The sequence below is a fragment of the Varanus komodoensis genome, unplaced genomic scaffold, assembly GCF_004798865.1.
Source record: "Varanus komodoensis strain SLA01 unplaced genomic scaffold, ASM479886v1 scaffold9, whole genome shotgun sequence".
NCBI lineage: Eukaryota > Metazoa > Chordata > Lepidosauria > Squamata > Varanidae > Varanus > Varanus komodoensis.
The window spans coordinates 28920121-28947832 of record NW_025336598.1 but is presented as its reverse complement, the minus strand read 5'-3'; the positions used below and the strand labels follow the sequence as shown (position 1 = coordinate 28947832).

The following is a 27712-nucleotide window of genomic DNA, read 5'->3' as shown; positions in this document are numbered from 1 at the left end:
AAATCACAACAGACAGTAATTAAGACAAACATTCCTTCTGGATACTTGCAGGTCTTGAGAATTTAAAACAAATCAGGTAAAAGTTAGAAATATGAAAGAAAATATAAAAGACTGAATTGAATTCTGATTTTAAATTAAAAGCAACTACTAATCAAGGTCCAATCTCAAAAGGCAAACTCAACAAGTATTTCAAGGTATGAGTAGCAGTCTAAAATGTACTATGTTAAAGTTAACTGGAAAATTGCCTGGAATAAAAAGCATAGGCATAGTCATGAACAATTGTTTCAGGCCTGCAATATACTGGTTGGCCCACAAAATTCCTGGCTCCACAGACTGCAATTAATATACAAAATTCCTGGCTCCACAGACTGCAATTAATATACAAAATTCCTGGCTCCACAGACTGCAATTAATATACAACTTGAGGGTGACATGCACAAATACAATATATTTCTTTGTAGTAGGGTGCTCTTTACTTTATTCAATCATTATGCCAGTTTGCCCTGCTTCCTACACAAAGCTTAAGATTGCATACATAGCTTCCCCATACATCTTCAGAATGACCCTGTGAGATAAGTTAGGACAAACCTGGGTTTCCCTGTTCTCTAAAAGACTCAAAGTACCTCAACACACACAGTTACCTGGCAGGCCTGTGTATGTAAAGAAAATGCAACTTACTGCAAAGTGGTGATTCATCAGCTCCGTTAGGGCAATCAGCCAGATTGTCACATACTTTGCTCAGGTTGACACACATACTGTGGCCTGGGCATTGCCACTGCCAGCTGGGACACCGGAAAGGCTGAGTAGGACAGTCCCTTTCATCACTCATATCCCTGCAGTCATTATCACCATCACAGATCCAGGCACGGTAGATGCAGTTCCCGTTATCACAGAGGAAAAGAGAAGGAGGGCAAGTCTTGGGTGGGCACCTGTGATGCTCGTCTGAGCCATCCACACAGTCAGGATGTCCATCACATTCCCAGGTGGCAGGGATACAGTTACCATCCGACTGACACTGGAATTCATCCTGGTGGCACATCCCAGGTGGCCTTGTAGCTGAAAAAGTCACATTAAGTATGTGGGACAATATCCCCATTACATTTGTGCGAACACACCTACTATTTTTCTCAATCATTCAGGATGTCTTAGTATGTACAGTCTTGCGTGCTACATATTGCACACACGGTATTGTCTACTGTGTGCTATGTACAGCCACAGAAGATGGCAAACAAAGGATGTCAAAGGAAAATAAACAGTAAGTGAAAATGTATTGCATATATAGTATATATATTTGATATATACACTATCAAGAAGGATTCTAGTCATCTATTGCCTACTGACAAAGAAACACTGGTGTTGTTAAAATGTGCATCAGGACAAAAAACAAGCAGCAATTCATCTACTAAAAAAACTGTGTTCAGTAGGCAAGGCAACAACTGTTAAAGTGTTGTTTATTTGTTGCCAACACATTGAAACTGCTCTATTGTTTCAACAGTTTCCAAATTGTTTTACATGATTAATTTCCTTTATTGTAATATTGGGTTCCATCCATCATCATGTTAGCAGATTTGTTCTATATGGCAGAAATTCCCCTTTCTCTCTGTATGTGCCCCTCCAAATCTGCTTCAGATGGTGTTCCCAAACTCAACTTTGGGAGTGCATCAGGCACTATAGGGGGAAGAAGAAACTATCTTGCCCATAGTTTTCATTCCACTGGTAGACAGACAGCGTTGGATACAACCCAGTGTATTTCATTTTAGTATATCCAGTTTGGTTATGCCATTTGTTAACCATACCACAAGTCCAGAGTGCATCTTAAGAATACTTTTAATAAATAAAAATAAATGATCCAAGTGTGGAACAGACATGCTAATAATGAGCAATGAAAATAATAAACATTCTGTTTATCAATATCCTGAATATTTTACTTAACATTATGTTTTGCATATGTGCTACCAAACTTAAGTAATCAGTATGGAGGAAAGCCAAAGGAGTGGGATTTCAACAGAACAGCCTTCTTCCAGGAAGAAATTCATAGATCAACTAATTCTAGATTAACACAGGAGTTGGTAGAATCATTAACGCTAAGATGAAGCCAATATCTTAGAAAACTGATCAGACTAGGACCATCAAAAAATTAAAAACTATTTCCAAATTAAATAGTTTTACAACACACTTTGAAGCCAATAAAGTTCCTCTAAGGAATGCTGTCTGCAGTCTTTCAGTGGAGTATAAAGTCAAGATACATTCATTTCTGTTGTAAATGACTAAAAAATGACTAACCACATTTTTCCAAATAAAACTATAGCTCAATAAAAATACCATGCTTTATGCATGCTACATGCAAGTCCATAAAAACAAAACTCCTGATTCAAATTTAGATTTATAATGGATGCATGACCTATTCTAACCCATGTTACATAAACTCTCCCTGGAAAAGAATTACTGCAGATACCTAAACTTGTCTGCAGTTGGTAAGCTGTAACCTTAGTCATAAGGCTTTGCCAACAACAGTAAACTGTAGGACTAATGCAGTGGCATATAAATTCAATAAATACTATTCTTATCGTATACTTACGACAACCAGCCTCATCTGAATGATCATTGCAGTCAAAGACACCATCACATTGGTAATAAATCTTAATGCACTGGTCTCCACTTGCACATTTAAATTCAGTGGAACTACAGTTGTAGACTACAATTAAAAAAACAAGTTAGATTTCATATTTTAGGGGCAAGATTTTAAACAGCTTCTTAATAGTTGCACCACAGAGTGAGAACATAAAAGAAAGTGATTATAAGGAAGCATGTGTATCTGAGCATACTAAAGAACAAGCTGCATGACTGAAACTTTGCATCAATTCTTTCCTCTTCCTGAATATGGGAAGATCAAATGAGGTCCAGCCAAATCTGGCTGAAGCTGATGGATACTGAAGTCACCCACATCAAATTGGAGAATGGTTTAAATAGTCAGGAGGTAAGTCCTGTATTTTAAAAAATTATAGTTCAATCCTAACTAGTGAGATCTAACACTAACACCTGTTTCTGTCTTTTAGTACTCTTCAGAAGATGTGGGTTAATTGCTAGTATTTCCATTTTCCAAAAAACTGAAGCAATTTTTCCACCTAAGGCCACCCACTGAGCCACTGGATGAATTATGATTTGAACCCAACTCCTAACTCAAACACTACCATGTTACTTTATTACAAGTTACTGTGCACTTTCCTCCAATTAAGTTGTGTGTGTGCATATGTGTGTATTTTAAAACACTGATTCGTTGCAATACTGGCAAAGCAGAGTCTTACAAAATCATCCCATAACTGATTTCCTATAAGTAGGTATGGGGTGGTTTGATACTTAACTGCAATCATGTTCATCTGCTCCATCTACACAATCCTTGTCACCATCACAAACATAAAACGGATCTATGCACCTGTGATCAGGACACTGGAACTGACCAGGTTCACATGTCTGTGTGAAAGCTATAAAGACAACATAAACAAATGAACTCCAACTTAATGTTTCTTCCTGACCCACTACAATACACACATTTTGCAAAGCACTGCAGTGTTGCATTTCATATAACACAATCCTAAGTATATTTACTCTGAAGTAAAATTGTGCTGCAATAAATTGGATAAGCCAGTGTAAGTACTGATGGTATGGACACTCCATTTGTTTTATCAAGTTCTGCCACCCTCTAAGGGTTTGTTTAAAAGACAAACAAGCAGATTGCTGCTAGTATTTGTACAATTTTTAGTGCTGGGAAGTAAATGGAAAAGTTATGCAAGTTTATTGACTGGGATATCATACCCCCCACTGGAGTAAACTAGGACTCCCATAAGCTGAGCACCCCAGTTTAGCCACCATCAAAAGACCAGGAGGAGCCTGGACCATTGGGGCTGAAGGTCCATCCTCACTTGGAGGGAAAACTGTCTCTGAGGCAGGGGCTGAGTAACCACCATCCCCTAAGTGCATTGCAAAAGGTGGGTTGTCATGCTGTTTGAGTGTGTCCTTAAGTTCAACGGAAATGACTCCAGCCACTGCTCTATAGGAGCTCTGCAAAGAGAAAACAAAAGCAGCTGCCTTGAAGACCCAAAGAAACAAAACGGTAGGTGAAAATGTAAAAACAAAACAAAAGACTATGATGAACAATTTTTAACAAAAGTGTTGCCATGGAAAAGCAAGTTCTTTGGGGGATATATTTATTTCCTCCCCTTCAAAAAAAAAGCCCATCAAAAACAAAAGAATGGTTCATCCAGCAAGACAAGTGCATTAAAAGAGATGCATATTTGTGGTATATTTCTATCAGCCTGGCCAAATGTCAGTAAGGGTATGCTTCTGTAATTAATTAATGCTGCTGCATGTTTCACCTCTCCTTTCTTCTTAGCCACTGATAACACCCCACCAAAAGAAGCACAGGCAATTGTAGGGCCTAGGTCGAAGATCCCTGTCCACAAACAAACAAAAAAGAAAAACAGACTCCTGATGAAGACCTGTGCCCAAACTCACTGCAGTTCTTTTCATCCGATCCATCTTCACAGTCGTTGTCTGTATCACATAGCCATATTCTGGGAATGCATTTGCTGTTATCACAGGTGAACAAGGTTGCAGGGCACGATGTAGGGCCCTGTGTGGGGCAGTGAAGTTCATCACTGTTGTCAAGACAGTCATTGTGTTTATCACATTGCCACCGTCTGGGAATGCACTGGCCATTTCTACAGGTAAAGGCTGAGGCAGCACAAGAGATGTCTGAACAAGATACAGAAGGTTGAAAATTAGACAAGAGTATCACCAGAAGCAGCCTTTGGTACTTGTAAAGTACAATCCTATACGTGTCTATGCAAAGGTGAACCCAACTGACTTTAAGGGTTCTACTTCCACTACTGCATCTTAACAACTTCTACTTAGTGTAACTCTATGTAAGGGCTTTGGTTCCTCCCGCCCCCACTGTAACATCCAATGAGGCTTAAATTGGATGAAAAGCATGCCTTGCTTTTTCCAGGCTACAGCAAAATGACTACAACAAGGCGTCAAAGAGTTGCCCAGGTTCACAAGGTTTGACTCATTGCTTACATGGAGAGGAAAACGACATGTATGCCTCATTTTCTGAACAGTAAGTTGCCCTTTGTAATTAAGTGAATTCACTGCATATAAGGAATTTAGCTCACAAATGCAGTAGTATCTACAAATTGCATCGCAAAGGTTTCTATAACCCCAAAATTGTTGCTGGACTTATTAAGTAATATTAAGGAATCTAAAAACCAAGGATTAGATTTAAAGTCCGACAAGATGAAAAAGAGAGAGAAACTATTATAGTACCTAATAGCCAATTATATTATTATACAGCTGGCTTGGTTTGGATTACACATTGGATTATAAATCCTAATGAAAGATTACTGAAATTGGAAAGAGCAGATTTGGAAGAAGGAAAAAATGATTGCTTGTGGGTTAAGGAATCAATCAAATAAGTAACATAAAACAGTAGCCATGTATCAGAGAAAGTTTAATAAGAATTTGGTATTTTATAACCTTCTAATTTCTCTTCTGTTATCTCCAATAAATGCATATTATGATATTCATTTAAGGAAAAGCAATGATTTTATAATATATGGAGGTATGATTGATCAATAAGGACGAATCAAGCCTTGGCAAAAACTAAAAGATGAAGGAAAAAAGATAGGATGGCTTCTTTACCACCAATTGGTTTCCAGAGTGAAAAGGGAAATTCAGACAGGAAATAGCATTATAAGAGACCTGGTGGAATTTGAGAAGTTGATAGCATAGCAAAAATGCCACCTATTAGGACAAATTTATAAGCAATTATTCCAATATGTTACTGAAATTGAACAGGTTAAAATATGTATGGTAAGTTGGATGCAGAATTTTGAGGAAGAAGTTATCTTTCCATCAATGGGAAACTTTATGAATCAAGGATATAAAATTTACACCTAGTCAAGCAGTAAGAGAACAATGGTAAAAGCTTTCTTTTGTTGGTATATTACACTAAAGAATATTGAGAAAATGGATGAGAATTACAATGGAAAGCACTAAAAAATATAAAGAAGTGGATGGGACTTTTTACCATATGTCATGGATCTGTAATAAAGTTTTAAAATTATGGAAATACATACAGAAATACATAAAAAATGAAAATTAACTTTCCTATGAATGCTAAGAATATGCTACTTGAGTATTGTACCAGAAACTCTTGTTAAGGGATATGGTAGAATTATTTAAATATATGATAACAGCAGATAGAGTTATAATTGCATTAAAATGAAAAGCAGAAGACTATCCAACTTAAGAAGACTGGAACTATAAGCTAGCTGAATATGAAGTAATGGTAAAACTAACTAGTTTCATAAATACAAGGCCAGCTGAAGAATTTAATGATAAATGGAAAAACTATTGTATGCAATTTACATAACAGAGCTTGTAAAAATATCACCAGTGAGTTATAATTTTAAGACAAATGCTTTGTTATTTAAAATCAGTTTAAAAGAAATGGAAAATAAGTCAGTATGAAGAATTATAAATTAGAATAATTTTTCTATAAGTTTCAATTAAGTACTGATTAATTTAACTTAATGTAGAAGAGATAACAGACTCTTTGTGAAATTTTTTGATCCTGATAGCATATGTAAAAGCAGGTTGCTTACCTGTAACTGATGTTCTTCGAGTGGCCATCTGTGCATTCACTCATACGGGTGCTGCACCTGCGCAGTGCCTAGGCCGGAAGATTAGAAAGCTAACGGTTTTTGGCGGGAAACTCCGCTCCACTCCCCCTCCATAGTATACATAGAGTGGAATGACCGCCATTTTCTTCAGTCTTGAAGACCACATCTTGAATGCACAGATGGCCACTCGAAGAACATCAGTTACAGGTAAGCAACTTGCTTTTCTTCATCGTGGCGTCTGTGCATCACACATATGGGTGATTAGCAAGCTTACTAGACTGGGAGGAGGGAGGTGTTGTTAACAAAGAATAGCTGAGAGAACTGCTCTGCCAAAGGAGCAATCTTGTCTGGCGTGTACATCAAGCCAATAATGCTTGGCAGATATCTTGGATCGGAACCCCTGCGGTGAAGGCAGATGAAGCCGCTACTGCTCGTGTAGAATGACCTCTCGGAGACACAGGTAAGTCCATCTTCGCTAACCGATATGCCAGTAGTCTGAACAATCCATTTGGACAGTCTTTGAGACGTGACTGGAGAGCCTTTGTCATGCTCAGAGTATTTAATGAAGAGTCTATTAGAACGCCTGAAGGATTCTGTACGAGATCTGTAAAATGCCAAACAGTGTTGAACATTGAGAGTGTGAAGAGATTTTTCAATTGGATTCGATGGTGATGGAAAGAACGCAGGCAAAACAATCTCTTGATTCATATGAAACGATGTAGCCACTTTAGATAAGAATGTCGAATCCATTCGAAGAACGACATTTTCCTTATGAAAATTCAAATACGGTGAATCTATTCGAAGAGCACAAAGTTCACTAGCTCTTCGGGCTGATGTGACGGCTACAAGGAAAGCAGTCTTCCAAGATACTAGGCATAAATCAACAGTTGCCAGAGGTTCAAACGGAGGCTTAGTAAGCGCTTGGAGTACTACGGAAAGACTCCATATCGGCATAACAGGATGAATGGAAGGGTGAAGGTTCTGCAGTCCCTTGATGAAGCGCCTAACCATAGGCTGGGAGAAAACAGATGAGCCTTGTACAGTGCCACGGTAATGTGATATGGCAGCTGTGTAAACTTTTATAGATGACGGTTTAAGTCCTGAACGATGCAATTCCAAGAGAAATTGTAGAATGCTTTCAACAGAAGCCAGTCCAGGAGCAAAGGAATGGCATTCAGCAAAAGATGAGAATCTCCTCCATTTGGCCACATAAGAGCGACGCTTTGACGGTCTTAGAGTAGATTTAAGAATTGCCTGAATGTCTGGATCCAAAACTATCGGTCCCGAAGCAATTCTTGTCAGGTCCGAGGAAGGACACGGGTGTACTGTTCCTTGAGCTGGGTTTTCCGATGCTCAGGATATAGTCGGTACCGGGTCAGTAGTAAAAATCAGCGGATGCGCCAAGCCGTCAACTTTAGAGAGGTTAAGTCCGGGTGTCGGATCACCCCGTTCTGTTGAGTTAACAGATGAGGAATAGTTGGGAGACGAAGAAATATGCTGTTTGACAGTCGGAGGAGAGTGGTGAACCACGGTTGCCTCGGCCACCAAGGAGTTATTAGTATACCTGTAGCGTTGTCTTGGACTATCTTCGAGACAACTCTCGTCAAAAGTGGAATTGGGGGAAAAGCGTAAAAAGTCATGTTGTTCCATGGAATCATGAGAACATCACCTGCTGACCCTTGTCCGATGCCCACCCTGGAGCAAAACAGTTCGCAAACCTTGTTCTCCTGGGTGGCGAACAAGTCCATGTCCAGGAATCCCCATAGGTGGAAGAGCTGTTCACAAAGGTGTCGGTCCAACTCCCACTCGTGAGTTGTCGACATGTGTCTGCTCAGCGCATCGGCTTCTTCGCTATCAGTTCCCGCTAGGTGAACCACCAACAGCATTATGTCCCTCAGAATACACCAGTCCCAAATATTCATCGAGAGACGAGCCAGAGCAGGTGACCTTGTCCCGCCTTGTTTGTTGATGTAAAATACAGCAGCAATGCTGTCAGATGTGATCTTGACGTCGAAGGACATTCTCAAAATATCTGAGAGTGTTGAAGATCGCCAGAAGTTCAAGGAAATTGATGTGTTTCTTCGCTTCCTGCCGGTTCCAAGTGCCCTGGACACAAAGTCCCACACACACAGCACCCCATCCGATGAGGGATGCATCGGTGTATAAGGTTACTGTCGGTTGAGGCAGCCAGAATGGAACGCCAATAGTCAAATGGTCTGGGGCAGTCCACCAGGTCATGGTACGTAGGATCGACAGCGGAATCCGGATTAACTTGCTGGGAGGATCCCACAGCGGATGAAATGACTTGTTGAAAAACAGCTGCAGGGGCCGAAGTCAGAGTCTGGTGTACAGAACGATGGAAACTGCGGCAGCCATGTGTCCTAGAAGCCGCTGGATGGTAATAGCCTATACTGTCCTGTCCTGTCGAATCCGATGGATATGTGTACAGAGATTGTCTCGACGGTTCAGAAGGAGAAATGCCCTCTCTAGAGTAGAGTCGTGCTCCAATAAAATTGATCACCTGCGTAGGAACAAGGGACGATTTTTCATGGTTAATACAAAGTCCAAAATCATCTAGTAAAACACAAGTTTTGTGCACAGCTGACAGGAGACTGTCTCTAGCCTGGGAGACAATAAGCCAATCGTCCAGGTATGGGTATACTTGGATATCCTGAAGCCATAAGTATGCACACACCGGAGCCATGCACTTCATGAAGACTCTTGGAGCGGTGGCCAAGCCGAATGGCAGGACATTGAACTCGAATATATCGGATCCGACTGTGAAACATAGAAAGCGTTTGTGAGAAGGATGAATTGAAATATGAAAATAAGCATCCTTTAAGTCCAGTGAGACGAACCAATCCTCTCTCCTCAGCAACGGAAGGATATTTTGTAAGGTGGTCATCCAAAAATTTTAGGTTTGATATCCCTGTTAACATTTTGCAAGTCCAGGATAGGACGGAAACCATCATCCCGTTTTGGGACTGTAAAATATCTCGAATAGAATTTGTGTAGCCCCTCAGAACGAGAGAGCTGTCGAATTGCTCCTTTACAAAGTCGTTGACAGACTTTGTCTCGTAGCACTGAAGAGCAAGGTGTAAATCAGATCGGGCTCGACAGAGGAACGATGTCGAATTCTATTCTGTATCCGAGCTGAATGATGAACAAAACCCACCGATCAGATGTGACAGACTCCCAAATGGGGAGTCGGCTTTGGAGCCGGCCCCCAAAAGGGAGAGGGAAAGGTGGGAGGTGGAGAGATGGTAGGGTTCGCTGGGCCAGTCAGCATTGACGCTTCTCTGTATCGATACGCCAACGGCCCTGAGGGAAGCATTGTTGCGGCTGTTGCCTTCTACGTTGCTGTCTTTGTTGGTATTGCTGCCTAGGTTGGAATTGTTGACGGTAGGAAAGGCGGGACCATGACCACTTATGCCTCTGGTGTGGAAGCTCCATGTGACGTGACGTCATGCGCAATTCATGTATTGACTTGAGTTTGAGATCAGTCTTGGCATGGAAGAGCCCGGTCCCATCAAACGGCATCTCTTCTATTCTTCTTTTCATTTCCTCCGGGAAATTGCAATTCCTCAGCCAGGCATGCCACTGGAGGGAAATGGCACTGACCAGGGCCCTAGAGTCAGTGTCCACATGGTGCCTTGCAGTGGAGAGCTGTTGAATAGCCACTTGCATTGCCTCCTTTATGAACACTCTAGCCAACTCCGCTTGGTGGTCCGGAAGGGAGGAAGCGACGTTTTCCAACTTCTGCATTATGAAGTATTGGTAGCGTGCAAGTGTCACTTCATAATTCGATATGCGAAGGCTGAGCCCAGAGGCCGCACAGACCCAGCGCGCGAGCATATCGATCTTCCTCCCTTCTTTATCGCAGGGAGCTGTATGGCCCCTCGATTCCCTGCCCTGGGACAACTCAACTGCCACCGAGTTCGGTTTGGGATGACGTAGAAGGAACGGTATGTCCTCGTCCCGAACCCAGTACATGGCCTCGTACCAGCGGGACATGGCCTGTGGCTGAGCCGGTTGGTCCCAGGGCTGGACCATCACCTGGCGAAGTGGAGTAATAAGGGGCAAAGCGATGGCTGCAGATGGCTTGCCCCTGACTATGTCATAAAATTTATCAGTGGTGGGACCGGGGCGATGGTGAGCCTCGATCTTCAGTGACCGAACCAGAAGAGGTATGAGCTCTCTGAAGGTGATGTGGGGCTCATCCGGAGACCCCGGGCCTTGGTAGGTAACGGTCACATCGGGAGATGTGGAGTCCACCTCTGACTCATCCGAAACTTCTTGGTAGCGATAATGCTCACTGGATGAGGAGGTCTCTGGGGAAGTTGGGTGTCTTCTCTGTGCACGGCCCAACGTGGATGGTGCCCCCCTCGGGACCGATGGTGACGGACGGTCCCATGGATAGTAGCCGAACGAGTGGTATTCACCCCAACCTGTGAAACCACCATAGCTGGGTTGGTCCCATTCATCAAATTGCCATTCGGCGGAATGGCTTCGGCGCTGAGGCGGAGAAGGGGATTTCGCGGGTGGTCTGGCTGGAGGCATCGGGGTCAGAGAGCGCTCCCTTGGTGGGGAATCTCGAATTTCTCCATCCAATATAGACTCCCGAAGCGGAGCCTCCCGTCTTCGGGGCAACGCGCTCTCAGGCCGAGCAACTGGCTTGGGGGATCCCAGCAGAGTCACCTGCTTTGCCGACTGCAGGGCCGGTCCCGATGGGGTCGGTACAATAGTGAAGGTCGGTACCGAAAACCCCGATGAACCCGAACCACGATGCTTGGAGTGGTCGGGTTTTTTTCCTTTGTGGGTCGGCTTGTCCACCTTGTCTTTCCTCACCTTTCTATGACCGGAAGACTTATCGGATCCGGTATGCTTACGCTTCTCCCGTTGTTTAGTTGGGGGAGAAGGTAGCCGTTGGACCTCCACTGAAGTAGTGCCTTCATCCAAAGGATGCTGTGGAGGCGCAGCAGAGGCCGAGACAGGGCGCTTAGAAGGCGCGGCAGTGGCAGAGGCGCAGCGCTGAGGTGGCGCGGCCAAAGTGGAGCCAGGTTTTAAGACCGGCTGGTCTGACTGCATCAGGGCCTGGTCCCAGAGCAGTTTGCAGAGACGATTCTCCCAGTTCTTCCTGGCCTGCTTGGTGAAGGCCAAGCAATGGCCACATTTATCGGTCCTATGCCCTTTGTTGAGGCAGAAAAGGCATAGGTCGTGTGGGGACATCTTGGAGTCGCACTCAATACATTTGCGAAAGGCCGCTCGCTGCGCCATCGTGAAAGAGAAGGAGAAGATAGTGCAGAGGGCAAAGTAATAATATTTTTGGGTTTTTTGTTTTGTTTTGTTTTTTAAGTAAGAAAGAAAGTTTTCATAACAGGGAAGAGAAAAACTTGGAATGTAAGGAGATATAAGGAGATATATAGAGAACTATGAGAAAAACGAACAAAAAGAGCAAAGATCAATGCGAGAGACGAACAGGCACGAGGCACAGTGAACGGCGGTCGCAAAGACAGAAGAAAATTGCGGTCACTCCATTCTATATATACTATGGAGGGGGAGGGGAGCAGAGTTTCCCGCCAAAAACTGTTAGCTTTCTAATCTTCCAGCCTAGGCATTGCACAGGCGCAGCACCCATATGTGTGATGCACAGAGGCCACGACGAAGAATATTTGTGTAAGATACCTTGGAATCCTTTACCTTGGCCCCATGAATGCCCATAAAAGCCCACTGTAGGTTGATACTGTTATTTTTGCTATTTTTTTACAATGTAAGAATTCCAGTGCTTCCATGCAAGCATATACAATGCAATTAAAGATCTATTTCTATCCATAAAACAAAAAAGATGCCATTTTCTGCCATGCAAATGCTACTTACTTAGGGAACCACAGTTTTGTTCATCGCTGTTGTCATGGCAATCATCCACACCATCACAACGATAGACCCTGGGTACACACCTTCCATTACCACAGGAAAAGGAGTATGAACCACACTGTAAAGTGGGGGGCTCATTGGATGGATCTTCCACACAGGTCAGTTGATTAGAACTCAGCTTCATTCCGTAGGGGCAGCCACAAACTCTCTGAAAATTGGGTACTGGAAAGCAGAAGTGGCTACAGTCTCCATTGGGATTTGTTGCTCTGTTACAGAAGTTAGTACCTTCAAAAATATCATGAAAGTTATATATACACACACGTTTACATTTGTTAGACCATGGAAACAATTCAAACAACCTTCTTGATAAAGCCTTATTAGAAGCTAGAAAAGACAAAATGAAAACTATGGGCACAATCCTGCCCAAGTTAAATAATTTAAGCTGACCTGAAGGAGAGAGAAGGATGTGCCTATGTAATGCTGCAAACATTTATCTGGAAGTAAATGCCACTGAAACCCATGGCACTTATTCTGATTCTGCTGCCATTCTCTCCCACTGAAATTAATGGGATTCAGAGACTAACATTTGGATGAACTGCTTTCAAAAAGATTAGCATTATCTCACAAAAGTTATTCAAGCCACATTACTAGACTTTAATGTACTTCCTTGCTTTAGTTGAATAATGTGAATTTAAGGACTAAATCAATCCCACATTATCTATTGCAACCCTCTACAAGTGTCTTCTCTCCCAACCACCTTACTCAAGTACCTCCCCATAACCTGTCTAGAAGATTATAGAGTGCTATAAGCAGACATGAAAAATGAATCACAGATGAAAGAACACCTATCACTGCTCTAACACTTCTGACCCTTTGAACACTACCACTGAAATCCCATTTCCCCCAAGGCCGATAGTACAGAAATAGGAAAGATAGGCTCATACTTAGGACGAAGCCCACCTTCACATGAGCAGAATTTGAGTCCTATGGCAGGACTTTCCCACCCTCTCCTCCTTCCTTCACCATACCCTGTATGGCTCCAGTGAAGCTGCTCAAAGTGTCTCCTAACTCTGTGGAGCAGTTTGAGGATGAAGAAGGGGCTGCAGTGGGGAGGGAAAATACCTCCCTCCCCATTCCAGTAATGGAAACAGTTCCACCAGCGGAGGGACTTAATCAGATACCACCCACAGTATCCCATTTTATTGCTTTATTGCACTCATGCATTTGTAGCAGTATATTTAGCAGTTCTCATTCACAATTACATGCAGAGCAATTCTTCTACAGACAATTGAACTGTAGCAGTATTGATTGTGTGAGGCACAGAAATATACACTTCCTCACTATCATACCAAACAGCCCTCAAAGTGTGCATATACTTGAAAATGGAATTACAAGTGTCTCCTAAACCGGATCCTTCAATATACATTTACTCATTTACTTATTTATGGCTTTCAATCTGTCTAGTAACAAGTGTTTACTTGACAGATTACAAACCTGCTTATACATACTTGTGTAAATAAAATAGGTAAGCTTACCTATTTGAGAATGAGCGTTATATGCTTTCACATGCATGATGTTACTGATTCCTCTCCTGATAATAGTCATTTCTCCTCCATCAGACTTCCGAACTCGAACTATTCCACCAAGCCTCCAATCAGTAAAGTATGCATAACCTAAAACCCCACCCCAAAAAGAACTTTTTTCAGGGGTCATTATTCTACATGAACAAAAAAGTGCCAATATCCCTGAGCCAACTGGATTCCTGGGGGACAAGGCTATCCACAGCTACCAGTTCTGACGGCTATATGCTACCTCCAGCCTATGCACACCAGTTTCTTGGGAACTAGGGCAGAGGAGTGCTGCTGCGCTCATCTCCTGTTTGTGGGTTCCTTTGGGCAGCTGGTTGACCACTGCGAGAACAGAATGCTAGATTAGATGGATCCCTGATCTGATCCAGCAGTGCTCTTAAGTATAAAGTCTTCTTGTTTGGTGATGCCCCTGAAAATCCTTGAGGACATGCAATGAGTATATTACATGGGATTTCTGAACTGCTCCCCAAGTTTAATTTTCTGTATTCACAGTTTTAAAAGACATGTCTAAACCCAGGCAGAAAATGGCCAAAGTGAGAGCTGTAGTGACACTGTGACTATTTCTTTACATTACATACTCACCTCCAAAGATAGTGAGACCAAATGGATGTGTCATCTGATTAATGCGTTCAAGTGATTTCCTATCAAGCCCATCAAAGGTACTGTGCTCAATTTTATCAAAGAAGGCATCCACCCAATAAAGCCTCAAGGAACTGGGAAAAAATGATAAAGTTTTATTCAAATATTTACAGGTAGTTACTTGCAGCAGCAACCAATTGAGGCTTTGCACTGAAGAACATTACCATCCAACCTCTGGTGGAAGTTCAGAAAGCACAGACTCTATTAGAGCTGTACCAAACATTCTCTGGTGATCAGCTGGTATGAAACTAGTATTTTGGAGGAGATGCAATGTTTTGTAACTCCCAAGGTGTTTTGTAACTCCCAAATCATGTGGACACAAGGTGATATATCAGTTGCGGAGGGCTTCTTTCTTTCAAAGTAGTCTTTTTCCTAGGAAGTGGTCCACATGATGTAAGTGAAATCATGTTCCTAAAAGACTAACCAGTTACAGAACCTTGCAGGGGTACTTGCCTATTTTGACTTTTTCCATGTTTGTTGTGTTACAACCTGGCAATGAAATGGGATTAATTGGGATTGCTACCACTTGATATATGTTGTTGTTGTTTAGCAAAGTCGTGTCCAACCCATCATGACCCCATGGACAACATTCCTCCATGCTCTCCTATCCTCCACCATCCCCCAGAGTCCACCAAAGTTCACACCAACTGCTTCAGTGACTTCATCTAGCCACCTCATCCACTGCCGTCCCCTTCTTTTGCCATCAATTGTTCCCAGCATAAGGGTCTTCTTCAGTGTGTCCTTCCTTCTCATTAGGTGGCCAAAGTATTTGAGTTTCGCAGAGTACTTAATGCTGTGAATGTTGGTTGCATAAGTATTCTCGCTGCCGAGTCAGAACTCCTAGACAATACTAGAAGCAAATTTGGCACAAATCACAGGTGTGAGTCTTCTGGGTAAGTCTCTATCAGCTTTGCACATCTGGATCCTCCAATGTTTGCCTATTCTTCCTGGTAAAATTGCTCCAGCTCTGTCAGGTTGGATGGAGACCATTAGTAAACAGAAACACTCAAGTCTTGCCACAGATACTCAATCAGATTGAACGTTGTTCTAAAGCATTTTTGTTTTAAACCTCTCCAGTGTTACTTTGGCTGTGTGTTTACATTGTCCTGCTGGTTGGTGAACCTCTGCCTAGGTTCAGGTCCCTAGCAGATAGAAACAGGTTTTGCTCTAGAATTGCTCTGTATGTTTCTGTCCATTTTGCCCTCAATGCTGACCTGTTTCCCAGTCCTTGCACCACCGCAACATTATGCTAGCATCAATATGTTTCCCCAGGGAAATGAACTTCACAAGGCAATGAGCACTGTTGACTTTGAGTCACACAGAGCATTCTCCAATAAATCCAGAAAGTTCAATTATCATCTTACCTGACTAGAGAATCTTTCCCCACATTTGTTGTGCCTTCTACATGCCTTTTTGCATATTACAAATGGGCATTCATTCCTTTTTATACCATCCAACAGCCAAGGCCCTCTAATTTTAACTTTTGTTAACTGTCCAAACAAAAGTTAAAAGTTACTACTCCTATTATTTTATCATTGCACAGCATTTATATCTCACCCTTCTTCCTCTTGTGAAGAACTCTATTACATAACTCAATTGACAGTCATAGCAAAAACCCTGTGAGGTAGGGTACACAGAATTTGTGACTGGCCCTGAGTCACCCAGTGAGCTTCATAGATGAGTTGGGATTAAAACCCTGATCTTACATGTTACCAGAGCCACACTCTAACAACCAGCAATGGCTTTATTCTCCACACTCTTTAATAAAGCCCAGCTTTGTGAAGTGTTCCAGAGATAGTTGCCCCAGACACTTTCTCCATCTCAGCTGTGGATCTCTGTGATTCCTTCAGAGTCACTGCTGATCTTTTGGCTGCTTCTCGGACTAATGCCCTCCTTACCCAGTCGCTGAGTTCTGATGGACAGTTTTCTCTAGGCAGAGTCACAGTCGTGCCATATTCTTTCCATTTTGCAATTCCAGATTTAACAGTGCTCCAGGGATGTGCAAAGTTTAGGAAATGTTTTTAATAACACAATTCTGGAGCTTCTACACAACTTTATCCCAGAGTTGGTTTGGTAGCCCTCTGTCTTCGTGAAGATTTTTTTTAAGATTTGTTCTCCAACAAACTTTGAGGTCTCCCAGAAATAGGTACTTCTGGTACCATGTGGCAATAGAATTTCCCATTAGTGGACTCCATTCCACTGAGGCAGTAGTTACACCAGAGCTTATTTTGGCATGTCATAGCAGAGGAAAGGAATACTTTTGCAACCTACAATTGCCAGCTTATTTTCACATACTTTGTTTTCACATACATATTTCACACACTTTTTGTGCTACAGCAAGCATATTTTGCACCTTCTCAGGGTTCAGTGCCTTATGTGCTTTAAAGTGGTGAATGGAATCCATTTTTGTTCCAAGTTGTAACACAGCAAAATGTGGAAAAATCAAAGGAGGCGAAATATTGTGAGGCACTGTACATAATAATGCCACAAAGTCCATCAGAGTGAGGGTTATGCTTTATGGATTACCACCGCCTTCAGGTCAAGTTGGAGAACACTTTTGCTCTGCTTTTACAGCACCCCTTGGGAAAGATACCACTGAAAGGAAGTGATTTTGCAGTTGATGAAGGGTTCAAGGAAATATCACCCTCGCTCCCACATTTGAAACTTAGTCCTAATTACAAATATAAACCATTTTTCAGAATTGTATTTCAGAGGATCTTTAAATCTGAAAGGGAAAAACCTAAAATAATGAAATCCTTAGAAGAAAATGATTAGCATTCTGATGGAACCAATACATGTCTTGTTGCATTTGCTGTAGTATGAAAATATTCCTGCATATCCTCTGATAGTTGAACATCTACTGGAAAACTGCTCATTTTGATTTTCTTTCTAACCTCCAATCAATGGCCAAGCCATTGGGCCAACCAAGTGTGGTGTTTACAATTGGTAAGGCGTGGGATCCATCGCTCCAAGCTCTCACAATCTTAGCAGGGCGGAACCAGTCTGTCCAAAATATGTATCTGAAAAGTAAAAAGAAAATACACTGAAAGGATAAATGATCAAAATGCTAGTATTATGCTCCCAAGTTCCAAAGTGCCATTAATGTAAATTGCCCAATACCCAAATCAAAAGTTGTTATTTAATGCCATTTTGATGTGTATTTGCAGAGGGGGAGCATTGTCACAAACTTAGTCTAGAGATTTTAGGCATAACAATGTATTCTTCATGCTTTTGATCATCCTCTGACCATATTTATTAAATGGTTATCTTGTTTTTTTCATTTTTTTATCTTTGTCAGATGGACATTAATAGAACTGAACCCTAAATATATAAATACAATGCCTTCAAATAGCAGGAACCATATTCCTTCACAACTCTCCTTAAGAATTTAATAAAATTGATTAATTGTCACTAAATAAAGGTATTATGTTAATTTAAAAATCATAGCAATTGTACAACATAAAGTCATTTTTCTGCAAACATGAGCCTTCACTCTCCATCCCATATAAATACCAATAAACAAGGTATTTATTGTTTTCTGTTACTAAATTCTTAATAGTAAGTAAGGAAAACACACAACGGACATAGAAAGAAATATCTTCCATAGAAAAATCAAGGTTGTACAACATTAAAAAGGGAGTTTTCATTAGACTCTTAGCCCAGAGTGGATGGGAATTGACACCTATCAACCTCCTGCTCAGAAGAGATCCTCAATGCCACTTGTGTATAAACCATGGTAATACCACCTGCACTTGAATCACATTCTGAAATTACTTATTTTTCCTCTACAGGGCAGAAGCACCAGCTTAGAATTTGTCCCTTAGAACTGAATGCTGGAAACTGAGTACGCAAGACATGCTTGAACACTCTTCAAAAGAAGCTTTTTGGGCAGATAACACTGTACTGATAACAGTTACTCTTGGGCTGCAATTAACTATTCTCCAATCCCCCACCGAATGCCCCCCAAAGAACAAACATTTCTTGCTTTTTATAGATAATTCTCCTGAATACCTGTTTTGTGTTGATTTTGTACCACCCTGTGTTTTGCTCTGGATGTTGTAATTGGTGCCAGGGGAAGGGGGAGAAAAGCTTGAATCAAGTAAAACATTTCAGATAGGAAAAGAGGCTCTCCAACTGAACATTTCAGGACATACCAAAAATACAAAATCCTTTTTTGTTTTAAGGCAGGTTTGAGATTGAGAGCCAGTATGGTATAGTGGCTAAGAGCACCAGACTGGGACTCTGGATTCTAGTCACCACACAGTCATGGAGCTCACTGGGTGACTTTGGGCCAGACACAGACGCTCAGCTCAGCCTACCTCACATGGTGGCTGTTGAGAAAACAAGAATGAGAGGAGGAGAATTTTGTAAACCACCTTGTGTTTATTGGGAGGAAAAAGAGTAGAATAGAAATATAATAAGTAATTACATGCATGCCGATTCAGAATATTGTATTGTATCACTGCCTTGGAACTTCAAAAAGCAGGAAGAGAATCACATATCTAAATATACATGCATATTTTTAAAAACATATAAAGCACTAGCACATAGCATTACATCCTTACACAGACACAGAGATCCTCCTCTTATACTCTACATAGGAAGCACTGCAGGAAGGGTGTATCATGTGACATTTTGGAACACGCAGTTCAGCTCAGACTTACCCAATAACAGGATGAACCACTATTGAACGAGGGTTATTCAGATTCTGGACAATGGCTCTTCTTGATCGGTCAGCCAGCCTCATCACACTAATGCTTCTATATCGAGGGTCTGTCCAGTAGATATTCTTTGAAATCCAGTCAAAAGCCAAGTCTTCAACTCCTTCCACTCTGTTGGATGCAAGAATTTCCCTGCCTGGTATTTCAAAATAGATAAAAATATACCAAACAAGGAATGGGATACTTTTTCATAAAGTATATGTCAAAAACAGAACTGGTTACTTCCTCACTTTTTTAAATTTAAGCCTAACATATTAAAATGTGTGGCAATTTAACCACTCCTCCTGTACCAGAGGAGCCCATGAAGACAGGCAGTGGCTCAGCAACTGCAAGCACATTCTGAGTGCAGAAGGTCCCAGGTCTTGCCCCTGTCATTTTCCAAGAACATACGGAAAGCCCTGCTGGGGTAGAATAAGGCCCACCTAGTCCAGAATTCTGTTCATTCAATGTCCAATCACCCATCCACATGTTTCCACAAGCAGTTGCACCCTCCTATACAAGTTCCTCCACAACAGGTACGTAATAATGTGGACTGCCTCTGATTTAGGAGCCATCAGAACTAGTAGTTATTCTTAGCTTTCTCCTCTACAAATATTTCAATCTCCTTTTAAAGCCATCCAAACTGGTGGCCATCACTATATCTTATGGAAGTAACTTCCAGAGTTTAACTGTGTGCTTTGTAAAGAAGCACTTCCTTTAATCTGTCCAAAATCTCCCACAAATCAGCTTCATGGGATGACCCTGGGTTGTAGCTTTATAAAAGAAGAATGAAAATGCTTTCCTCTCTACTTTCCATGTATAACTGTATGCTGCTCTACCAAGTCTCGTCTTTTTCCTAACCTAAACCATCTCAGCTGTTGTAACCTTTCCTCACAGAGGAGTTGCTCCAACACCTTGATAATTTCGGTTGCCCTTTTTGCAACTTTACAATATTCTCTTTCTTGGCGTGGTGACCAGAATTGTACCCACTATTCTGTGTGTGGTTCCACCATAGATCTTTATAAGGACAATTTGACATTGGAAATTTTACTTTCAGTGCCTTTCCTAATGATACCTAATGTGGAGTTTGCCAATTTCACAGCAGTCATGCATTGGATCAACTTTTTCAGCTTGGGCTGCCTACCATATCTCAAAAATAGCTTCCTTAGTCACTCACTGCCAGCTCAGATATCATCAGCTTATATTTGAAGCTGAATTTGTGCCCTAGCATATATTACTTTACATAGGCTTAGGGTGAACCACATTTACCATTTTGGTGTTCTTCACAATCCCTGTTGGTTTCAACCACCCTGAACAGTTTGCTACCCTCAGCAAATGTGACCCCACTGCTCACTCCTAATTCCAGATCATTTATGCATTAAGTTAAAAGCACTGGTCCTCAGTCAGATCCCTGGGGGACCCTACTCTTTACATCGCTCCATTAGGAGAAATTATCATTTATTCCTACTCTCTGCTTTCTATTTTCTAACTAGCTATTATTTAACTGATCCATAAGAGGACCTCCCTTTTTATTCCATGACTTTATCAAATTTCTTTTGGATGCCAATGCAAACAATGTCTACTAAATAATCCTTATTGATGCTCTCAAAGTATTGTATAAGTAAAACGGGACAGGAATTACTCTGCAAATATGATGTTGATTCTTTGTTTACTCTGCAAATGTTTTCCCCCATCTCTGTTCTGTTAAAAGGAATTGATTTTGCAAGGTTGAGAAAGACCTCATGTCACAGTCCTCAGCAGTTGTGCTAATTGTCCGATTCTGAATATGGCACCTTCATATGTGAAGATAACAAACTAATTGCAGTGGAGTTTCTCAGAGTGCCTTCCTAAATTACTGAGAAATTGCTGCTGCTTCTCCTCCCTTTGGTTATCCAGCAGAGAAGTGGATACTTTCAACAATTGCCAAGTATCAGCCTGGTTCTCATGTAACAATAATGTGGAGACACTGAGCAAACAAACAATGTCTGGTAAACAAACCAGATGTTTTCTGTCTGTGCTTTGCTTACTGTGATGTAAGAACTAGGACCAATGACTTGTCTTTCCATGGATGAACCAGAATTATAAGTCATATTCTTGGCCTATATCTCTGGATTCTCTGGGAAGAAACAAAACGTTCACACATCAAAGTAGGCCACTTCCACTTACAGTAGGAATGATCAGGCAGTGCACACAAGCAATCAGTGCTACATGGTAATTATATATCGATTATCATCATTTTTCCACATCAGTTGAAGAGATACTAAGATAGATAAATCAAGAAATTAAAACTGAAGAGATTTATGTCTTACCTGTCCCGTCTGTTTTTTGCTTATAAATAATGTCCTTTGTGGTATCTGAATAGAAGATGGTGTCCTCCTGTGCATAGAAGTCAATTCCAACAAAGTAAGAAGGGCTCCCTGTCACAGGAATGATCACATCTTCCTGGGTGGAAAGGTTGAATGGGATTCCACGCACAGCTAGCTGTGATGAGAATAGCAAAAACTGTTGCACAGCTACAGGAGAAAAGAGCAAAAATAAGCATTTACTTGCACTATGACCCTAATGAACTTAAAATAATACATTTTAAAATTAGCATGCAAAATTAACTGAGAGAAGATGAGAATAGTTGTGATCCATTCAAAAACACAATACTGATAAAAGATACAAAGATTAGAATGCATCATATATTGTACAGAAACTTAAGACAAGTCAGGTCTGAACGCATGCGTGTCTGCTAGATGGGAGATGCCCTGAAAAATGTATTTACTATTACAATGAATTCCAAAATGAAAGAAAGGTGGGACATAAATGTGATAAAGGTTACCTCCAGCCATGGAATTTTGTTTTCTATAGGTGACAGCAGAACCCAACCACAATCCCTAAAAATCCTCTAAAAAATCTGATTTTACTGAACTGTACAGTAGTACCTTGGCTCACGAACACCTTGGTTCACAACCAAATTGGGTCGCGAACAAAAATTTCATGAAAATATTGATGCGGGTCGCGAACACCACATTGGGTGGTGACCAAGATCACAGCCATCTCCCCCCCGCCCCCCCCGAGTAGGGAGATGGCCACGATTGTTCTGGGGGCAGGGGGGGATATGGACGAGATTGCACCCGCCTTTCCTGTAGCAGCGCGCCCGTGACTGCGCCCAGCTTTCCTGCAGGAGCGCAACCACGATCTCGGCCATCTCCACCCCCTGCCAGCACTATCACGCCCGTCTCCACCCCCCCCAGCGCACCCCGTTTGCACCCGTCTCTCTCTCCACCAGTGTGCCCGCGATCACACCCGTCTCTCCCCCTCCCCAGCGTGCCGGGAAGACGGATGTGTGCAGGGATGACAAACGCGATCTCGGTCGGTCTGGGGGAGGCAGAGAGATAGCCGCACTTGTGCTCGGGGTGGGGAGGGGGAGATGGCCGCAATCTTTGTTGTCGTCACTTTGCTTCACATTTTTCTGATTTAAAAAAAATGGTTACAGAACAGATTAAGCTTCTTTACATTGAACCTTATGGGGAAATGTAACTTGGCTCACAACCAATTTGGGTCATGACCAGAGTCCTGGAACAGATTATGTTCGTGAGCCAAGATACCACTGTATATTCCGTAAAATCTTCTGATCGTCTTGTATTGAGCAAAATTATTTGAGAGATTACAATTCTTGTACAAATAAAATTATCCAATGGAACAGGATAATACTTATCCAGTTACTCCACAGTAATAGGTATCATCTTTGAAACGTGAGATTAGGAACTTTCTACATGAGCTATTTATTGAATGCATATAATGTCTTACTCACAGTTGTTTAAGAGTTATTTAGATGACATTGTGACTCTCCAGTTTTGTTTCTCTTTCTAAAGAACACTTTTGTAGTGGGCATTTAGTGCAGGGGAAATGATTATTCATGAAAGCAAAAGAAAAGTTCTTTCCTGCTTGTGCAATGTGCAGTTCATGAAAGCAAAAGAAAAGCACATTACCACTTGGAGGCTATGTAGCAGAAAAGCAGAAAAAGGGAATTCAGATCTCCATTCTCCAACAAAACTGAAGGTAGAAACAGTAGATTGACAGTCTTGTATAGATTTTAGCTTCTGACTGTGTGCTTGAACAAAACGATCCTCCCACCCTACCCTATGCAGCACAACAACAAAACATAAAGGAATCTGCCAATGAAAGCTTGTTGGCAAACGGAGCTAAAGAGTGGAACCTGCAGCAAGATTTTGCAGCATGGTGCTCTTGTTCTGGGTTCCAGCCAATCAGACATGATTTCTTCCACGATATTTTATTCCATTACCATCCTGGTTTTCTATCCTCTCCTCCCACTGACAGTCAGTATTCCATGCCAAGTATACTCATTCCTCCTTGGGCTGCTTTGAGAATTTTTGACCCTAAAGAATTTTCCCCTGAAGGATTCTTCATACTCATGCAAATTTCCATGTACCCCTAAGTTGATACCGCCACCATAGATGGTCTCATTTTTACTATTTAAGAGAATATGCTCACTAGGTCAGTCCAGATAGGAATTCTGTATGGCCTATTATATAATATTGCCACAAGGGACTGTGTATACATTATACTGTACTCCTAAAGCCCAACATGAGGCCAGTTGCACAATTATACTGTACACCTTTGTACATGAGAGAGATTTCCAGAGTGCTGTGTGTCTCATGGTTAACATCTAAAGGAAGAGGCATGACTGTTAATGTACTAGATACTCTGTGTGTGTGTGTGTGTGTGTGTGTGTGTGTGTGTGTGTGTGTACACACATACACACCCTCCTGTCCCTTGAGAACTGAAGCAGAGGTCCTGCTCCAGGAGCCATCCTTGAAGGAGATTAAAAGGGTGAGTACCTGGAGGAGAGCCATCTCCATGGTGGCGGCCCGACTATGGAACACGCTCCCCTGAGAGGTTCACCTGGTGCTGACGTTGTATTCTTTTCAGCATCAGGCAAAACCCTTTTTATTTTCCCACTATTTTAATGTTTAATTGATTTTAACTGGGGTTTTAGTATATCTATTGTCAGATGCTGTAGTGATTGCTTCATTCTACTCATTTTTGTACACCGTCTCCAAGATGTTTGTAGTGGACAGGTTAAAAAAGCTTTTAATAAATCAATCAATCAATACACATTGGACCCAAGCTTGGAACCTAGAATAGGCTGCATGTATGGGTGGCCGATGTGACGGTAGCTGTGGTTACAGCTTCCACCACACAGAGCCCTTCTGGGGACTGAAGAGAACATGCACATCACCCATACAGTGCGATGGGATGGTTCCACATGCATTTTGTGGCTTCCCATAGCACTGCAGAGCAGCAGAAAAGCATGTATGTAGTGAAACTAAGGAGAAAGCGCAACCAAGAGATAAAATGAGTCCTTACCGATGCAGTGTCGCCCATCTGGGTGCAAGTCGAACCCCAGCATGCATTTGCAACGATAGCCAAGACCATCATTGTCTGTTTTGTGGCTGAGGACACAGATTTGCTCACACCCACCATTATTACCACCACAAGGGTTTCTTACTGAAAAATAAATAAATAACAAGCTTACTAATATCATATTTTAACTCCCTGTTTTTAATTTCATCAGCACTTTTCATCTAACTCCACACAGAACAAGTGCAAATGGCAACTGTTCTAATTGTAAAAGTTGTTGTGTTTCACTTCAAAAACAGTTAGCATTTTCAACTCTCATTCAGTCCATCTGAATTTTAGAACAGTTCAAGATTTACTTGGTACATTGTAGTCTTCAGAGTGTGGTCTGCATTTTTTTTCATGCCCAAGCTATTTTATTTTTCTATATGTTATATGCCTTATCTTCTGCTCTTTTCTCCCTTGTCCCTGCCCCAGGAACAGGGCAGATCTCTCTTTCCTTGAGTTTGAACCAAATGCTTGCAGAAGTCTTTCAAAATTAGGCCAGGGTTGCAAGCACTGTTTTTAATTTCACAAATTTCACTTAGGACTGTTGGTGCTCACCTTTATTATATGCCAAATATATTTCTCTTTCATTGATCCCAAAGAGAAAGTCAAGCCAGCTTAAAACAGTAAGGGCTAAATTACTTAACTGGCTGGATCACCAATACACTTCATGCCCACAGCGTAACTATCTCACACTGCACAAAGTTGTAAAACCATCACTCTGCTCTAGCCAACATAGAAATAGTTCCTCAACCCTTAAGAGTAGGTAGGATAGTCATCAAAAAACTACAAAATGGTTCGTATATAAAAATTATTTTTAAAAATGTCAACCATTTTTGGATGTTATTCTATTTAGGGAGATTACAGATACCTCAAGTTAGTGACAATGTATATTTCATTGACTGGCTAAGTTACAAAGCATTGACTCCTGTTGTCTACACTCTAGACTACATGATCTACACTCTGGCTCCCATGATCACTGACCCTTGTCCATGTACTGCTCTAAAGAAATCCTTTTGTGAAGGAGTGCACCATGTATGCAGTACTGCACACAATGACCTCCTGAAAGCATGATAACCACTGCCAGGTTTAAAGCAATGATCCCCTGGAAAAAGGGAACCTAGAATTAATCTTCGATCTATCTGTGCCTCAAATAAATGAGAGATGATGCCAGAGATGCCAGTGCTTGTGACAGAAGCCAAGTTTGCACAAGACATTAAACCAGGGAACTTCTCTTGATCAACACAAGGTCCATTCACTCTTCCCTCAGTCAAAGCTGCTACATGTGCATTCTCTCCTGTGTTGCTCCCCAATTTCCAGAGTACCTTCTCCAATATAAACCATCTCTCTGAAAGGATTCCTTTATATCTACTAGATTGTATTCAATTAATTAAAACATTAATCACAGTTTCCCCTAATCCTTTAAGCTTTTGTTTCAGTTTTATTGAAATGTGCAATAAAAATTAATAGACAAAAATGAATACCAAAATGAGCAACACATTGGCACATCCCATGCCTAGCCATTCACATCACATAATCATTACAACTTTTGTATAGCAGAACACCCTGTAGAGCGTTCCAGAGTACCCCCTCATTTTAATTCAGTGAGTTTAAGGAGGTGGTCTCTTTGAGGCTTCTCATAGGACTTACCATATGGCTGCCTGAGAGGGTGATAAATTGTCACTCCATATGGACGCAAGGAAGATTGATAAATAACTTGCGGGCTAGACTCCTCAAATTTATTCGCTTTCATCACTGCCATCTTTGTCCAGTCAGTAAAATACACATTATGTTCAAAAAGGCTTATTCCATATGGATGTGGAATCAATGATCCTCCATGGGCTATTGTTCTCCTGTTTTTGAGTCAAAGGGGGAATTTTTCAATATTGAAAGCAATGGTTTCTAGACCCCAAATTAATAAAGTACATTTCATCTGTATTAAAGAGACTACACAAGTGGTTTATCAGTGGTTCTATGTACACTGATCAACAAAAAAAAAACAAACATTAAAAAGGAAGGATACCTGGATGAGGTATCAAGGACAAAGGTTTAAAGAAGGTTTGCAGAAAGGCAAGACATATACTTACATTTTTGTTAAAAGTTATGTAATGTAACATAAGAAAACATAGTAAAAGTTATGTTAAAGTATGGTGAAAAATAAAAGGCTCAAACCAACAAAAGCAATTTAATTTTTTAAACTTTGTAATTGATTCTAGCATTAACCATAAAGCAAGGCTACATGTCAGAAGAAAAGCTATTCTGGTACATCCAAATGGACTGGTACTAAACCTGAAAATTGTATTTATCAGGATATGTTATATCTACTAAATCGTTCCTTTTACCATACACTTAACAAACAAGTGTTGCTTTCCTGAAAGAATGCTACACATTTTTACCTTCTTCCAATGAGTAACAGCTTTTTTATCTTGGAGAAAGATTATTCTATTGGCATTCTTGGCTCACTAATGGTGGAAATGGCACTGAAAACTCCAGATTACAAAGCAAAACAAAGATAGCAGCAACATTTTATAGAAGCCTTCACTTGTAAATAAAAGTACTGTGATTCCTCGGCTCACGAACCCCAGTTCATGACCAAATCGGGTCACAAACATAAATTTCAGAAAAATTTTGCCTCAGGTCATGAACTCCACATCAGGTGACGGTTGCAATCGAATCCATCTTCCATGCACGAGTGCGAACATGCTCGGGGGGGGGGGATGGCCAGGATCATGCCCGGGGGGGGGGGGGGGGTTCGGGACCGGGGCCAAAAGTTTTCTGAAATCCCTGCGTGCGACCCGAGGTCGCCATGTAAGGCGGT

The 27712-nt window shown here is 41.4% G+C and overlaps 1 protein-coding gene across 1 annotated transcript in view; it reads right to left on the bottom strand.

Moving 5' to 3' along the window:
- LRP2 (LDL receptor related protein 2) overlaps positions 1 to 27712 on the bottom strand; it is a 116886-nt gene that overhangs the window by 75803 nt on the left and 13371 nt on the right. The window contains exons 8-19 of the mRNA XM_044418345.1: positions 26545 to 26747; positions 24859 to 24999; positions 21792 to 21995; positions 19447 to 19639; positions 17677 to 17802; positions 14726 to 14856; positions 14090 to 14227; positions 12558 to 12839; positions 4513 to 4752; positions 3363 to 3482; positions 2579 to 2695; positions 679 to 1056 (exon numbers count right to left, since the gene is read on the bottom strand). Coding sequence (XP_044274280.1) covers positions 679 to 1056; positions 2579 to 2695; positions 3363 to 3482; positions 4513 to 4752; positions 12558 to 12839; positions 14090 to 14227; positions 14726 to 14856; positions 17677 to 17802; positions 19447 to 19639; positions 21792 to 21995; positions 24859 to 24999; positions 26545 to 26747 — 2273 coding nt within the window. The remainder of the gene's footprint in view (positions 1 to 678; positions 1057 to 2578; positions 2696 to 3362; positions 3483 to 4512; positions 4753 to 12557; positions 12840 to 14089; positions 14228 to 14725; positions 14857 to 17676; positions 17803 to 19446; positions 19640 to 21791; positions 21996 to 24858; positions 25000 to 26544; positions 26748 to 27712) is intronic.